Source organism: Macaca nemestrina, chromosome 7 (assembly GCF_043159975.1).
Source record: "Macaca nemestrina isolate mMacNem1 chromosome 7, mMacNem.hap1, whole genome shotgun sequence".
Taxonomy (NCBI): Eukaryota; Metazoa; Chordata; class Mammalia; order Primates; family Cercopithecidae; genus Macaca; species Macaca nemestrina.
This window is the reverse complement of record NC_092131.1, coordinates 5039449-5056736: the sequence shown is the minus strand read 5'-3', so window position 1 is coordinate 5056736 and position 17288 is coordinate 5039449. Positions and strand designations below refer to the sequence as shown.

At 41.2% G+C, this 17288-nt stretch overlaps 1 protein-coding gene across 2 annotated transcripts in view; it reads left to right on the top strand.

The window, feature by feature from the left end:
• LOC105467381 (REST corepressor 1) overlaps nt 1-17288 on the top strand; it is a 135144-nt gene that overhangs the window by 69558 nt on the left and 48298 nt on the right. For both annotated transcript variants that reach the window (XM_071099547.1, XM_071099546.1), the window contains exon 3: nt 12179-12262. In XM_071099547.1, the coding sequence (XP_070955648.1) occupies nt 12179-12262 (84 nt within the window). The remainder of the gene's footprint in view (nt 1-12178; nt 12263-17288) is intronic.

The window sequence follows — 17288 nt, the reverse complement described above, 5'->3', positions numbered from 1 at the left end:
GGGAGGCTGAGGCAGGAGAATGGCGCAAACCCGGGAGGCGGAGCTTGCAGTGAGCTGAGATCTGATGTATAGTGTGTTCTGCACTCCAGCCTGGGCGACAGCGCGAGACTCCCTCTCCAAAAAAAAAAAAAAGACAGGACGAGATGAGAAACTGTGAAGTTGGAAACTGAAGGTTAATGGCGGAAGGGTTGGAGAGCGATGGATTTGAGAAAAATTGAAGGGATTGGTGGATGGGGCTCAGTGGGTTTTGCAGAGTGTGTGTGCTCGAGTGCTAGTAGCAGAGGAGGGGACTCCAAGATGACTTGCAGCTGTATCGCTGGGAGTTGGTGACTATACAAGTGATAGTGTTAATTTTTTTAGATAAACAAGAAGAAACAGCTTCTTGTTGATAGTGGTAAGGGTGAATGAGAGGGCGATAAGCTGTGTCAGGATGCTTTTTGAGTTCTTGCCTTATATGTGTATTGTGTCTTGAGATACAGATTTAGAGGTCATTACCATAATAAATGTGGTTTGAGAAATTTGCAGTGTTAGGTGTTAATGGCATAGGAAGAGTAATTAATACCAGATGAAAAAGAGGAACCCAGGGAACCCTGATGTTTAAAATAGTGGTAGAGAAAACATGGGGAAAGGTAAACTTTTGTTAAAATCTCTTACTACCATTCATGTGGCCGTTTAGTTCCTCTGCATCACATCTTCTCTTCTGCTCCCCCTGGAGGTGTGAAACACTATCCCGAAAGAACACACTATACATGTTTAGAACATTTCTTCTGAGGATAGTTACTGCTGTGGTGATGCAATTACTGTTGTGGTGATGCTAATGAGAATGAATCTTGCTAAAATTAAGACTCAAGACAGCTGAAGACCTATGGAATCAATTGACCAAATAGCACTACTTCAGGTCAGGTAGGTATTGGCAGTACAAGAATGAAGAATGGATTCTTTGTTACCAAGGAATTATCTATCTAGTTGGGTATTTACTGGGTAATACAATACAAAATAAGCAATGGTAACTGGTTATGTGTATGTCAGTTGTGGCATGATAGTTTCTACCTCAGCTAACTGCTGAAGCCCTTTGTGTCTGTCTTCTCTCCCTGTCCAGCTTTGTTCTTGCCTGCCTTTTTATTTTTTACAGTCCCTCTCCTTTTTGGGGGTGGGGGTCTAGTGGGAGTATACATACCCCTCATTAACCAACTGCGATATAAGTTTTTAAAAAAAGTTTCTGTTTTTAAAAAGCAAGTGAATAGAGCATTTATTGTGGAGGAAAAAATTTTCAAATAAAAAAATCTGTTTAGCTTTTAAATTTTTGTGAAATCGCTAATCTTTGAAAGGAAAAATGTTTTCCCATAAATTCAGGAGAACATGAGATTTGAGTTTTTAGGGATTTTATAACATGCTTATATTGTAGATTTTAATTCCAGAGAGCTGGTGATTGGAAATTATGGGCCTATTTGTTCCAATGTAAACTTTTAGCATTTAAAAAGGAAGTGATTAGAGAAGAGAGAACCAGACAGTAGGTATATGCTTTTTAGAAAGATACAGATATTTAATGTAATCCCAGCACTTTGAGAGGCCGAGGCTGGCAGATCACCTGAGGTCGGGAGTTTGAGACCAGCCTGACCAATGTGGAGAAACCCCGTCTCTACTAAAAATACAAAATTAGCTGGACGTGGTGGCACATGCCTGTAATCCTAGTTACTTGGGATGCTGAGGCAGGAGAATCGCTTGATCCCGGGAGGCAGAGGTAGCAGTGAGCCGAGATCGCGCCATTGCATACCAGCCTGGGCAACAATAGTGAAACTCGGTCTCAGAAAAAAAAAAAAAAAAAAGATACTTTGGTATTTAAATACCAAAGTTGCTTCTGACTTCCTCATTTTATGGAGCGTGAACTGTTGTCAGTTGAGAATTCTTAAGCCATGTAGCTTAAGTGCTAAAATACTTAATGGATATCATGAGGAGGAAAAATGTTCTTTAAAATCTAGGCTGTGTAGCATAATGGTTAACACCACCAACTCTGGCTTCTGCTGTTTTCATCCCTCTTCCTTAAGCTTCGACTCTCAGCTTCACTGCTCATAGGCGTGATGTTGGGCAGCTTGCTTTGTCTCTCTGTGCTTTAATTTTCTCATCTGTAAAATGGATTGTTGTAAGATTGAAATGAATTGAGGCCTGTCAAAGTACACAGTGCCTAGCACATAGTAAGTATATGTAACTGTTATAGCAATAGTAATCATATGTACTCTTGCCATTCCCTTTGATTTGTATCTTTTTGATTACCCAACATCAGAAGCAAACAATTTTGGAGTCACAAAATGTTTTTTGGTCCCTAACATAATTAAGTTAGATTTACTCATGCTTAACATCTTAGGATATAGTGAAAGTATGGGTGGCCAGTTCATACATTTAGGAATAAGAATTTACCGTTTTTTTTTTTTTTTTTTTTTTTTTGAGACAGAGCCTTGCTTTGTACCCCAGGCTGGAGTGCAGTGGCGTGACCTCAGCTCATTGCAACCTCTGCCTCCTGGGTTCAAGCGATTCTCGTGCCTCAGCCTCCCAAGTAGCTGAGATTACAGGCGCCCGCCACCACTCCTGGCTAATTTTTGTATTTTTAGTAGAGATGGAATTTCACCATGTTGTCCAGGCTGGTCTTGAACTCCTGACCTCAGGTGATCCACCCATCTTGGCCTCCCAAAGTGCTGGGATTACAGGTGTGAGCCACCACGCCCAGCCCTATCTTATAATTATTGATAGCAAGAAAAGCATATTCACCATTTATTTCAGTTCTGATTGTTTTTGCTGCCCCTTCTGTGTTTATCCATTTGGCCATTCTCTTTCTTGTCTTCATCTTTCTGTTCTGACTTCGGTCATTGAGGATATGGTTGGACCCTGAATGGTAGAAAAACAACTCCCTCTTCCCCTCCACTCCACAGATCTAACGTGATTTTTTAGGGTGTAGGGGAGAGGGTGCTATGAGAACCTAAGCAGGTGTTCTAATGGCCGTGGAGTAACCTGTCTTCTCTTTCCAGTTAGTTTCTGTGTTTTATTTGTTTGTTTTAAAGAGACAGGATCTCTCCCTGTTGCCCAGGCTAGAGTGCCTCAGGGTGATCATAGCTCACTGCATCCTTGAACTCTTGGGCTCAAGCAATCCTCTAGCCTCACCCTCCCAAGTAGCTGGGACTACAGGTGCTCACCACCATACCTGGCTAACTTTTAAAAACTTGTAGAGATAGGGTCTCACTGTGTTGCTCAGACTGGCCTTGAAATTCTGGCCTCAGCTGATCCTTCCACCTCAGCCTCCTGAGTAGCCTTGCTTTTAAAATAACAGCTTTACTACGATAAAATTAACAAAACATGCAGTTCACTTATTTAAAATATGCAAGATCCAGTGGCTTTCGGTACATTCAGTTGTGCAGCTCTCACCACAAATCAAATTTAAAACATTCTTATCATCCCATAAGGAAATGCTGTACCTGTTAGCAGGGGCTCCCTGTTATTTCCAAATGCCCCACAGCCTATGGCAATCACTAATCTTTCTGTCTGGACGGTTCATGTAAATAAAATCATACAATAGACTGGATTTTTGTGCATGTGACTGACTGCTTTCACTTAGCATAGTGTTTTCAAATTTCATGCTGAGCATGTGTTAGTATTTTATTCCTTTTCTTGGCAGTATAATGTTCTGTGATAGACATACTGCATTTTTTTATTCAATCATCAGTTGATGGGCATTTGGGTTGTTTCTATCTTTTAGCTGTTGAGTAATGCTGCTATGAAAATTTATATACAAATTATTATGTGGACGTATGTTTTTATTTCTTTGGGCTGTATACCTCGGAGTGGATTTTCTGGGTTATATGATAATCTTTTGAGGAATGGCACCATTTTATATTCCCAACATAAAACAGGCAAAAGAGCAGAATAGACATTTCTCCAGGGCAGATACTCAGATGGCCAATAAACAACCAATATGCTCAACCTCTTTATTCAGGGAAATGTAAATCAAAACCACAGTTAGAGACTACTTCACACCTGCTAGCTAGAATCAAAAAGTCAGATAATAACAAGTGTTGGTGAGGATGTGGAGAAATTGGAACCCTCATACCCTGTAAGTTGCTGTTGTGCTTCCAAACAGTTGACAAGTAAAATATGACATTGTAGAGTGAGAAATAGCTCAGAGTTTCAGAGTAGAACTGAAAATATACTAGAAGAGTATTTTCCTTACTGTTGGACTAGATGATTTTAAATTTGAACACAGGTAGCATCAAATCATACAGTGAAGGATTTCTCTGTCATTCTTAAAGTTTTGGATATATACAAGCAATGTACACAAAATAGTATTTGCTTAGCACTGGGATTTGCAAAGAACAGTGAAATATTATAATGTTACAAAGCAAGATCTTTCTCTCTTTAAATGCCTGTTAATCTGGTTTTAAGAATATCTTCATTGTACACATCTTATTCTTTAAATGTACCCTATAACTGATAGTACCAATTTTATATTTTCAACATTCAAGTTATGATGTTATACATTTCCTTTAACTTGCTTTTTCTATTCAGACTGGTTGATAGCTGTAGATCTGATTTTGTTTTCTGTATTTAATTCCCTTGAAGTCACATACCACGGTTTATCCAATCCCTGTTGATTTTTTTTTTTTTTTTGAGACAGAGTTTCGCTCTTGTTGCCCAGGCTGGAGTGCAATGGCATGATCTCGGCTCACCGCAACCTCCGCCTCCCGGGTTCAAGTGATTCTCCTGCCTCAGCCTCCCTAGTAGCTGGGATTACAGGCATGCGCCACCATGCCCGGCTAATTTTGTGTTTTTAGTAGAGACAGGGTTTCTCCATGTTGATCAAGCTGGTCTTGAACTCCCGACCTCAGGTAATCCACCCGCTGCAGCCTCCCCAAGTGCTGGGATTACAGGCATGAGCCACCACGCCCAGCCCCTGTTGATGTATTTTAAAGATTTTCCTCTATTTTGGTCCTGTAGACAATTCTGTAGTAACTATCTATGTTACTGTGTAGATAGGGTTCTTTCAGATAAGCAGAACTACTAGAATATGTATGGGTGTATCTATGTATACATATATTCAGAGATTTATTTTAAGGAATTGGTTTATGTAGTTGTAGGGGCCTGACAAGTCTGAAATCTGTAGAGTAGGCCTATAGGAAGGAGTTAGGGCCTCAGTCTCAACTTCTGGAAAAATCTCAATTTTTCCAGAAGTTGAGACTTCAGGTGAACTGGATAAGGCCCGCTCATATTATGGAGGGTAATCAAGTGATTATAGATGTTAACCATATCTACTAAATACTTTTCACAGCAACACCTAGATTAATGTTTGATTAAATAACTGGCTACTAGAGTCTAGCCAAGCCGAAACAGAAAACTGAGCAACATGCTGTCCTTCCATGTGCACCTCTTAAAGTCTCTAGACCAGAGACTTTCAGACTTTAAAAAATCTCCACCAATAGTTTATAAACACATGAAACCATATGCTGATGTTTTCTGTTCCTTACTCTTTTTTTAAAATGCTGATTAGGAACCCAAAATTCAATGTGAGTAGATTTGACCAGCAATTTGAAAAACATTGCATATATATGTAGTCTAGAAATGGAAATGCTGGCTTGCAAGGTATCCATACGTCTACTTTACTATACATTGCCTGTTTTTTCTCTGAAGTAGTTGAACCACTGTATAGCCCCGCTAGCCATGTAAATAAACCTTTCTTTTTTCTTTTTTTTTTTTTTGACGGAGTTTCGCTCTTGTTGTCCAGGCTGGAGCGCAATAGTGCGATCTCAGCCCACCGCAACCTCGACCTCCCAGGTTCAAGCGATTCTCTTGCCTCAGCCTTCCCAAGTAGCTGGGATTAGAGGCATGCGCCACCAAGCCCGGCTAATTTTGTATTTTTAGTAGAGATAGGGTTTCTCCATGTGGGTCAGGCTGGTCTCAAACTCCCGACCTCCCGACCTCAGGTGATCCGCCTACCTTGGCCTCCCAAAGTGCTGGGATTACAGGCGTGAGCCACCGCGCCCAGCCAATAAACCTTTCTTACCCCCTTGATGGCGACTGGTAATTGCAATTTCCTTGTAGACCTAATTATTCCAGATAATTTTTTATTTTTTATTTTTATTTTTTTTATTTTTATTTATTTTTATTTTTATTTTTATTTTTTTTGAGACGGAGTCTTGCTGTGTCACCCAGGCTGGAGTGCAATGGCCAGATCTCGGCTCACTGCAAGCTCCGCCTCCTGGGTTCACGCCATTCTCCTGCCTCAGCCTCCCGAGTAGCTGGGACTACAGGCGCCCGCCACCTCGCCCGGCTGGTTTTTTTTTTGTATTTTTTATTAGAGACGGGGTTTCACCGTGTTAGCCAGGATGGTCTCGATCTCCTGACCTCGTGGTCCCCCCGTCTCGGCCTCCCAAAGTGCTGGGATTACAGGCTTGAGCCACCGCGCCCGGCCTAATTTTTTATTTTTTAAGGGCTTATTTTTTAAGGTCTTTAAAACTTGATAAAAATCAACTTTAAACAAAGTTTAAAGAGTCCTGCGGGCCGGGCGCGGTGGCTCAAGCCTGTAATCCCAGCACTTTGGGAGGCCGAGACGGGCGGATCACGAGTTCAGGAGATCGAGACCATCCTGGCTAACACGGTGAAACCCCGTCTCTACTAAAAAATACAAAAAAACTAGCCGGGCGAGGTGGCGGGCGCCTGTAGTCCCAGCTACTCAGGAGGCTGAGGCAGGAGAATGGCGTAAATCCGGGAGGCGGAGCTTGCAGTGAGCCGAGATCCGGCCACTGCACTCCAGCCTGGGCGACAGAGCGAGACTCTGTCTCAAAAAAAAAAAAAAAAAAAAGAGTCCTGCCTGTGTTAGCACCTTCAGCAAATATTAGTATCTACCCAGAAATTAATGGCATTTCTTTGTTTTTATTGTATTTATATTTTTATATATTATATATATTTTTTGATTTACGTGTAGCAAAACTGAATAATTTTTGCTGCACTTTTTTGTGAGAGTTAAGATGTGTATACAATACTCTGTCCTTATCCATGAAAGGTATGTTTCAAGGCCCCTGGTGGGTGCCTGAAACTGGGTAGTACTGAACCCTATATATATACTATGGTTTTTCCTATGCATACATACCTATGATAAAGGTTACTTTATAAGTTAGACACACTGAGAGATCAGTAATAAAATAGAACAATTATAGCAATATGCCAACATCACCAGCACTTTGGGGGTGTTAGTAAGTAAAATATGGGGGACTTGAATGCAAGTGCTGCGATGCTGTGACCGTCCAGCTGGTAACTTAAGATGGCCGAGTTACTGATGGGCACATAGTACCTCCAGAGGGGATGTGGTGCACAAAGGAATAATGCATGTCCCAGGAGGGACGGCACGAGATTTCAGCATGGTAATCAGAATGGGGCACAATGTAAAATTCAGGAACTGTTTCTGGAATTCTCAATTGAATGTTTTCAGACCACGGTTTATCATGGGTGACTGAAATCACAGAAAGCAAATGCTGATGGGGGCACTACTGGAGTTTCACATAACACCACACAATTAGGATACCAAAGAGCTCCATCTCCTCCAAAAACTCTCTCACACTTTCTTTTTTTTTTTTTTTCTTTTTTCTTTTTTTTTTTTTGAGGCGGAGTCTTCACTCTGTCGCCCAGGCTGGAGTGCAGTGGCGCGATTTCGGCTCACTGCAAGCTCCACCTCCAGGATTTGCGCCATTCTCCTGCCTCAGCCTCCCGAGTAGCTGGGACTACAGGCGCCCGCCACCGCGCCCGGCTAATTTTTTGTATTTTAGTAGAGGTGGGGTTTCACCGTGTTAGCCAGGATGGTCTCGATCTCCTGACCTCGTGATCCGCCCGCCTCGGCCTCCCAAAGTGCAGGGATTACAGGCGTGAGCCACCACGCCTGGCCTCTCACACTTTCTTAACCTTCCTCACACTTCTAGCCCCTGGAAACCCTGGATCTATTCATTATCCCTGTACTTTTGCAGAGTGTCATATGAATGAACTTGTACTGACTTCTCTCACTCACTGTAATGCTTTGGAGATAGGTCTGTGTTGTTGCATATATTAGTAGTTCACTATTTTTATTGCTGTGTACTGTTCCCAGTATATGGGTGTACTACAGTTGGTTTATCCATTTGCCCATGGAAGAACATCTGAATATTTCACAGTTTTTGATAATTGTGAATAACGCTGCCTATGTGTGCCGGATGGTTTTTTTTTTGTTTGTTTTGTTTTTTTGTTTTTTTGTTTTTTGTTTTTTGTTTGTTTGTTTTTGTTTTTGGCACTGAGTCTCGCTGTGGCGCCCAGGCTGGAGTGCAGTGGCGTGATCTTGGCTCACTGCAACCTCCACCTCCGGGGTTCAAGCATTTCTCCTGCCTCAGACTCCCGAGTGGCTGAGTCTACAGGCACACACCACCATGCCTGGCTAATTTTTGTATTTGTAGTAGAGATGGGATTTGACAATATTGGTCAGGCTGGTCTCCTGACCTCAGGTGATCCACCCGCCTCAGCCTCCCAAAGTGCTGGGATTACAGGTGTGAGTCACTGCTCCCAGCCTGTGTGCAGGTTTTGCTGTGAACATAATGCTAATTTTGTAGGGTATATGGCTGAACAGTGGGGTTGCTAGATCAGTCATTTGGTAACTATAATTATGTCTTTGTAAAAAACTGCAAAATTTTCCCAGAATGGCTTTATAATTTTGCATTTACACCAGTAGTGTATGAGAATTTCAGTTGTTCCCGTTCTTGTCAGCTCTTTGTATTGTTGATGCCTTTTATTTTAGACAGCCTAACAGGTAAATCATGGTTTCTCATCATGGCTTTAATTCACATTTTTCTAATGGCTAAAGATGTAGAGCATTTTTTCGTCTAATATGCCACCTTTATATCTACTTTGGTGAAGTGACTGTTCAAATCGTTTGTCCTTTTCTTAAAAAAAAATTGTGTCATTTTCCTTATTGTTGACTTTGAAAGTTCTTTATGTATTCTGGATACAAGTCCTTTGTTGCATATGCGATATGCAAATATTTTCTTACAGTCTGCAGTGTATCTCAACAGTGCCTTTTGCAGAGTAAAGGTTTTAAAATTTTATTTAAGTATAATATACCATTAAAAAATGTTTGGTGGATTGTGCTTTTGGTATTGTATCTAAGATGTCCTTTCCCACCCCAAGGTCAAAAAGATTTCCGTGTGTTTTTCTCTAGAAATTCTATAATTTTTGAGTTTTACATTTAGTTCTGTCGTCTGTTTTGAGATAATTTTGAGGTATGGATCCAAATTAATTTTTTAAAAAATGTTTGTTTTGTTTTTGCATGTGAATATTCATTTGTTCCTGCATCATTTGTTGAAAAGATTATTATTTTTGGTTTGGTTTTGCCTTCATGCCTTTATGGAAAATCATTTGATCCTGTATGTGTGGTTCTGTTTTTGGATTCTATTCCATTTATTTCTCTCTCTTTTTTTTTTTTTTTTTTTGAGACAGAGTCTCACTCTGCCTCCCAGGCTGGAGTGCAGTGGCGCGATCTCAGTTCACCGCAAGCTCCGCCTCCCAGGTTCACGCCATTCTCCTGCCTCAGCCTCCTGAGTAGCTGGTACTAAGGAGCCCACCATGACCCCCGGCTAATTTTTTGTATTTTTAGTAGAGACAGGGTTTCACTGTGTTAGCCAGGATGGTCTCGATCCCCTGACCTCATGATCCGCCCACCTCGGTCTCCCAAAGTGCTGGGATTACAGGTGTGAGCCGCCGTGCCCAGCCTATTTCTCTGTCTTTATGCCAATACCATACATTTTTGATTACTGATTTTTTATAATTAGTCTTGATTTAGATAGTGTAAATCTTCCAACTTTGCTCTTTTTCAAAATGCGTTGACTGTCTCAGTTACCTTGCCTTTCTTTATGAATTGTAGAATATTTATCAATTACTGCAAAAGAATGTGCTACAGTTTTGATTGGGGTTGCATTGAATCTTTAGAGCAGTTTGGGAAGAATGCCTTCTTAATAACGAGTCTATATCTATGATATATTTCTTCATTTTCTTAGATCATCTTTAGTTTCTCTCAGCAGTGTTTTATAGTTTTCAATGTACACATCTTACTTTATCCCTAAGTTATTTCATATTTGATGCTAATGATCTTTAATTTTGATTTTTTAATTGCTGGTATATATAAATAGAATTGATTTTACTATTAATATTATTTCTTACAACCTTACTAAACTCATTTATTCTAGTGCCATTTTGTAGATTCTACAAAATGTAGATTTTCTACACAGACAGTCATGCAGTTTTGATTGTACCTTTCCACTGTGGATACCTTTATTTTTGTTGTACTTTAGACTTCTATTGGAAATATAGCAGGACTCATTTGTCTTTGTATTCCGTTGGGGGTCCCTCCCCACACATACTTTTGATGACTTTCGTTTTAGGTTATGTGTAGCATTAGCATTGTTCTGAAAGTCAGAACTATGTATATATCTGTAAAAAAGGTAGGCTGGGCGCGGTGGCTCAAGTCTATAATCCCAGCACTTTGGGAGGCCGAGACGGGCGGATCACGAGGTCAGGAGATCGAGACCATCCTGGCCAACACGGTGAAACCCTGTCTCTACTAAAAAATACAAAAAAGTAGCTGGGCGAGGTGGCGGGCGCCTGTAGTCCCAGCTACTTGGGAGGCTGAGGCAGGAGAATGGCGTAAATCCGGGAGGCGGAGCTTGCAGTGAGCTGAGATCCGGCCACTGCACTCCAGCCTGGATGACAGAGCGAGACTCCGTCTCAAAAAAAAAAAAAAAAAAAAGGGTATACTTGTGCTGGGCACAGTGACTCACACCTGTAACCCCAGCACTTTGGGAGGCCGAGGTGGGCAGATCATGAGGTCAGGAGTTCGAGACCAGCCTGGCCAATATGGTGAAACCTCCATCTCTACTAAAAATAAAAAATTAGCTGGGTGTGGTGGTGCACGCCTATAGTCCCAGCTACTCGAGAGGCTGAGGCAGGAAAATAACTTGAACCCGGGAGGCAGAGGTTGCAGTGAGCCGAGCCTGGGTGACTAAGACTCTGTCTCAAAAAAGGGTAAACTCAAAGACGGTCACTACATGTTTTTTGTCATATTTCTTTCTCATCTACATCCTCTTCCCATCTGCAACATAAATTCAACTTTTAATTTTACCTAATTCATACTGTTCACACTTTGGGTCCTTTTCACTATTCTGTTATGGTTCTTTAAAGTAACTGCCTCTCAGATTTTACTAAAAATGTAAAATTTCCTCTTTATAAAACCTAGAACACATTGGTAGACAAAATTAAAGATGGAAGATCTGGCGGTATCATAAAAGAAGAAATTCGTTAACCAGACTGTGGGTTTCCTAGATTTTTGTTTATAGTAGGTTGTATGTTATATTTAGTTGCATTTTTCCCCTTAGAGTTTTAGGTTCCATAACTTTCATCATATTTTCAGAGTAGTTTATTTAAAGGAAAAAAAGTGGCCAAAATTAACCTTTAGAATGAATAAGTTTGGGCCTAAGCATTGTGAAGGTATGGTCACTGAACCTCCTGTTTCTTGAGTCTTTGCCTTGTGAAGATAATGTTTTAGGTATGTGTATTGTAGTAGATGACAGTTGCTTGCGGTTAATTCACTAATACATGTGAGCTCCACCCTTGGCACTTTTAAACGTTTTGGCCTACTATTTTGCATCACAGATTTTTAAGAATTAGTATGCATTTTAGAAGTTTACTTTCAGGTTAAACTTTTTAAATGGTTGTTCTTTAATAATGCTGTTAAAAGAATTTTGAAATTTCTATTGCCAAGTCACTAAAAGGTTACTCAGGCAGAGAAGGGTAAGGGTGCTGCAAGCACACATGAAGAATTAACATTTTAAAAGAACCTTTGAGCACCTTGGCATGTGTGGATTTCTTTTTGGATGTCTCATGTCTAAAAGCAGAGCAGCATACTGTAAAATCAGTAAAAGTAGGAAAGGACTTGCAAGTAGAAATGTTTCAGCAGACTGTGTCGCCTACCCCATCTCCATCCTCACTCTGAGGTTAAGTGTGTGGTCCCATTGGTACAGATACAGGTAAAAGGTGGGTGTATTCAACAATATGTTAAAAGGTATTGTTACTTATTGCTTATTATATGTGTTAAATTTTAATGAGATTTTTCTTTTTTCTTTCTCTCAAGCCAAACTGGCAAGACGCAGTCAAGAACGGGACAATCTTGGCATGTTGGTCTGGTCACCCAATCAAAATCTGTCAGAAGCAAAGTGTAAGTCTTAGAGCACTTTTTTTTCTACCTTTCTTGTTTAATGTAAGATTTTAAAGGTACCTTTGAAGCTAAAAGTTTCTATATGTATTATATTTCTTCTATATTTTAAGATAAATAATTTGAAGAGTTTTAAAATTTATTATTATTTTTTGAGATGGAGTCTTGCTCTGTTGCCCAAGCTGGAGTGCAGCGGCACGATCTGGGCTCACTGCACTCTGCCTCCTGGGTTCAAGTGATTCTCCAGCCCCGGCCTTCTGAATAGCGGAGATTATAGGTGCCCGTTACCACACCCAGCTACTTTTTGTATTTTTAGTAGAGATGGGTTTTTGCCATGTTGGCCAGGCTGGTCTGAAGCTCCTGACTTCAGGTGATCCACCTACCTCGGCCTCCTGAAGTGTTGGGATTACAGGCGTGAGCCACTGCACCCTGCGATCTATTCCATTTTTGAACATGTTCTTTCTTACAGAGCACTGAAAATCTGCCTCCCTTTGTAAAAGCTTTGTTTTCCTGAACTTCGCTAAATAACTTTGCTTCCATATGTGTCCTTTAAATGTTCAGTCATTGTATCTCCTTTACTGTCTGAGTCCAAGCTAGTTGCTTCAGGTGCCATTTCAGATGGTTTTATTTTGGGGTCTCTTTTCATCTCCTGTCGTCCTCCTAAGTGTGTTTCAGTTGGTCACAATGTCCATCTTAAATTGTACTCGGAACTGAATATTAAGAATACTGAGCATTTTTTGAACCTTTATGCCAGCATTGTACTAAAATGCTTTTCATACTCCTGTATCATTCAATGTTCATAGTAACAGGAAGATTTTGTCTCTGTTTTATAGATGGCATCCCATAGTTCAAAAGAGTCAGTGGGTTGTAAAAGTAGCACAGATAGTGAGTGGTGGAACCACAGGTAGTATCCAGGTTTGCTGATGCTTCACTCGTGGGTCATAATCTCACTTATTTCTCAGGCTGTGTTCATTCAGCCTGTTAGCCACTATCTCTCTGTTATTACAGTTTAAAGTTTATTAGTCACTTTTCCTGTTGTATTACTTATTGGAGTCTTTGGAGTCAGAATTTAATTTTAATATTATTTTTCATAGACACAGAAGAAAAGAGCAGAATATGGAAAGTTAATTGGTTTTTAAACAGTGATATTGCCTATAAACTAAATTTACAGTTTTATTGTAAGCCCTGATTACAATTGTTTAAACAATTGTTAATTGTTAAAGTTGGTTAAAACTTTAAACGTTAAAAAAACTAACCTGTCCACTGAGGCTCCCAGTGGACAGCGAGCTCAGCTTATGGCAGAGACACACTTGAGCCAGGCCAGAGGCATAGGAGGACCAGATTTGAAAGATATCAATACACAATTCTTACTGAGGCCTTTGAAACGGACCTTTATCCTGGAATTACCTTCAGAGAAGAACTGGCCAGAAAAACGGACTTCTGAGCCACGAATCCAGGTTTGGTTTCAGAACTGGAGAACTGGAATACCAAAGAAAAGCCAGAGGAGCCCCAGCGTGGAGGCAGTCTGGACGCAGGCCCGGATCCCAGACCCCGATCAGCCTGGGGTGCTGGCCCCTACTGCTCCTGCCAGCAGGGCTTCCCAGGGGGCCCAAGCACCGTGGGCAATTCTCTTGGGAATTGGAGGATGCTTCGGGTCAAGCTCTCTGGGGGCACGCTGATGTTCCGGGCGCAAACGTGGCCCCCGCTGACCTGGAGATGGCAGCCAGTAGGCAGGGCCACCCTTAGGGAGACATCCTTGATCTCTGCCCTCGGGCCCAGTGCTGCTTCCAGGTCCCTCTTGCCACCAACCCTTCCCACAGCTGGAAGCTGGTAGTGCTGGGCTTCAAGTTCATCCTGGGGCACCCGGCCTGCTCCCCGTACACGGGTCCCTAGCCCTGTGGGGGCTGGGGCTGCGCCCTCCTGCTGTGGAGCAGCAGCGGAGGTGGGACTGGCCGCGGGGGGAGGCGCCTGGGCGCACCCAGACCTGGGAGCAGCCGTCTCCGCCCCAGCCCCAGCAGTTCTGACCTTATCCTGCCTCTCTGTCCCTTTCCTGGCGGTAGCCACAGCCACAGCTGTCGCAGGGCCCCGCTGAGCGCTAGGAACAGGTTCCTTGTCTTCCTCCAGAGCCCAACTCGAGCCGGAGGCTCCAACTCCCCTGCCCCCAATGGCCGCTGCAGGGTCTGAACCTCAAGCGTCTGCACAGCAAACCCGTGGAAATAACCCGTCAGTGTCAAGCAATGGAAGACAGATGAACTAAGCCAGGGCTCGTCGGTAGCATTCACATTATGAAAATTGAAGAGGAATATTGGGATTTATTTACTTTGTCATGGAAAGGCTTCCAGACATACTTTTCAGGGAAATCAAGTTGTTAGGGTGGAAGGGCCTCGGGGTGCATGGGACCTAGGGGTTTTCCTTAGATGGGGTAAAAAAGGATTGACTTTATAGAATTCATCTGTCTTTCCATTTATTAACTGAGTAAACACGGAGCACTTAGAGTGAACCAAGTCCACTAGAGAGAAGGCAGGATGAGGACGGCTTTGTAGAAATGTATTATTTTGTAATCAGTAGTGAGCAATCATTTCTACACTGGGAAATAAACAAAACTACAAAAACAACAAAACACTTACCTAAAAGTAGCATTTACATATTGTTGAAAGTTCATAGATGAAAGTATAAAGAATAAAAAACATTCACCTCTTATTCCATCACCCAGTGGTGATAACCGTTAAACACTTTGGGGTATTTCTTCCAAGTTTTTTTTGTACGTATTTATATGAGTGAGATGATAGATTATCTGTGTGTGTGTGTATGTGTGTATGGTCTTCCTGAACATTGGACCTAAGCAGTTCCCATGTTATTAAAACTGCTTATAAAGGTTTTAAATAATTAGGTGTAATATTTATCATATGGATATATCAGTATGTTTAACAATTACTCTATTGAAAATTTAGGTGTCTCAGTTTTGGAAGAATGTAGAAGTCTTGGTTGTCCAGCATTTATTCCGACGTGAAGTAGAAATAAGTGATTTAGGACATATTTCTAGCAGATACTAAAAAATTGTGTATAAGGATGTCTGGAGAGCCCTGGCTTTTCTTGTGCTTCTTTTCTTTTCAAAGTGGCTGTTCAGAGTTCTGCCTCTTAGGGTTACTGAAAGCTTATAAAGTTACTTTGTGATTATAAAAATAAATGCTATTGTAGAAAATTCAAACGGTACTTAATGCATAATATGTAATTGTTTTCCACAAAATGTGAACTGTTATCAGTCTGCTCATAAGTACATCTGGGACTGTTTCATCTCAGTATATCTCCAGTTATCTAATTTTTTAACTGTAAATAATATGGATGTATCATAATTTATCCTTTTTTTAAACAAAATTACCTGTATTACCTATTGATGAATATTTAGAATCTTAGTTCTTTTTTTAACTCTGTTTTAAAAAAAACCTGATCTGTAAAATGACTCTAGTTAGCATTCATGAATTATACATTTCTTTTTTTTTTGAGACAGAGGTTTATTCTTATTATCCAGGATGGAGTGCAGTTGTGCAATCTTGGCTCACTGCAACCTCCACCTCCTGGGCTCAAGAGAGTCTCCTGCCTTAGCCTCCCAAGTAGCTGGGACTACATACGCAGGCCACTGCACCTGGCCTTGAATTGTACATTTCAGAATAACTAGAAGAGGGCCTGAGTGCAATGTCCCACCCCTATAATCCCAGCACTTTGAGAGGCCAAGGCCAGCGGATCACTTGAGCTCAGGAGTTTGAGACCAGCCTGGGCAACATGGTGAAACCCCATGTCTCTAAAAGTCCCAAAAGTTAGCCGGGTGCAGTGGCATGTGCCTGTAGTCTCAGCGCTTGGAGGTGGAGGTGAGGATGCTTGAACTCAGGAGTTCAAGACCAGCCTGGGCAACACAGACCTCCCCTCTACTTTAAAAAAAAAAAAAAAAAAAAAAAAGGGCTAGAAGAGAAGAATTTCGAATATTCCTAGTATAGAGAAAATGTAAATATGTAGGATTATGGGTATCCCAGTTACCCAGATTTGATTATATGAATGTATCAAATTATCACATGTACCCTGGAAATATGTACATCTAATATGTATCAGTAAAATAAAATACATACATTTTAAGAGAGGATCTTGGCTCTGTTGCCCATGCTGGAGTGCAGTGGCACAGTCATAGCTCACTGCAACCTTGAACTCCTGGGCTCAAGCCATCATTTTAAAGAAAGCAATAGTGAAGATTTTTGCCCCTTAATACATTTCTTATTTTGTTGTTTAAAATAGATTTTATATTTTAGAGACATTTTAGCTTCACAGCTAAAATTGAGCAGAAAGTACAAAGAGTGCCCATTTATCTTCTGCCCCCACACACCCACAGCCTCCCCCAGTGTGAACATCCTGCACTGGGGTCCACCAAAGGGATACGTTTGTTATAATCAACCAGCCTACAGTGACACATTTTTATCACTCGAAATTCAGAGTTTACATTAAGCTTTACTCTTGTGTGGATTCCGATAAATGTATAATGACCTGTCCACCAATGTAGTTATCATAGTTTGACTGGTTTAAGAAACCTCTGCTCCACCTGTTCATCTCCCACTCTACCTCCTAATCCCTGGCAACCGTTGATCATTTTACTGCTTCTGTAGAATGCCTTCCAGGTGGAATCATACAGTATGTCGCCTTTTCAAATTGGCTTCTTTCACTTAGCAATACGCATTTAAGATTCCTCTGTCTCTTTATGGCTTGATAGCTCATTTATTTTTAGTGGACTGTCTAGCCATGCCACAGTTTATCTGGTATATTGTCATGCTACGAACCCCTCTTCCATCCCCAGATTACAAACAGACTGATGTCTTCTGTCTTCCCCTCTTTTTTACATCGTTGTGGCAACTGAAATTATTGAATTGTATTTTTTCCTTCACTTACGTTAAACTCATACATGCTTTGTGCCTGGACTTCATTCTTTTCAGTGTTCCTGGCTCTTTATTTATTCTTTTAGGTGAATCTTAGACTTGTGGTAACAAGT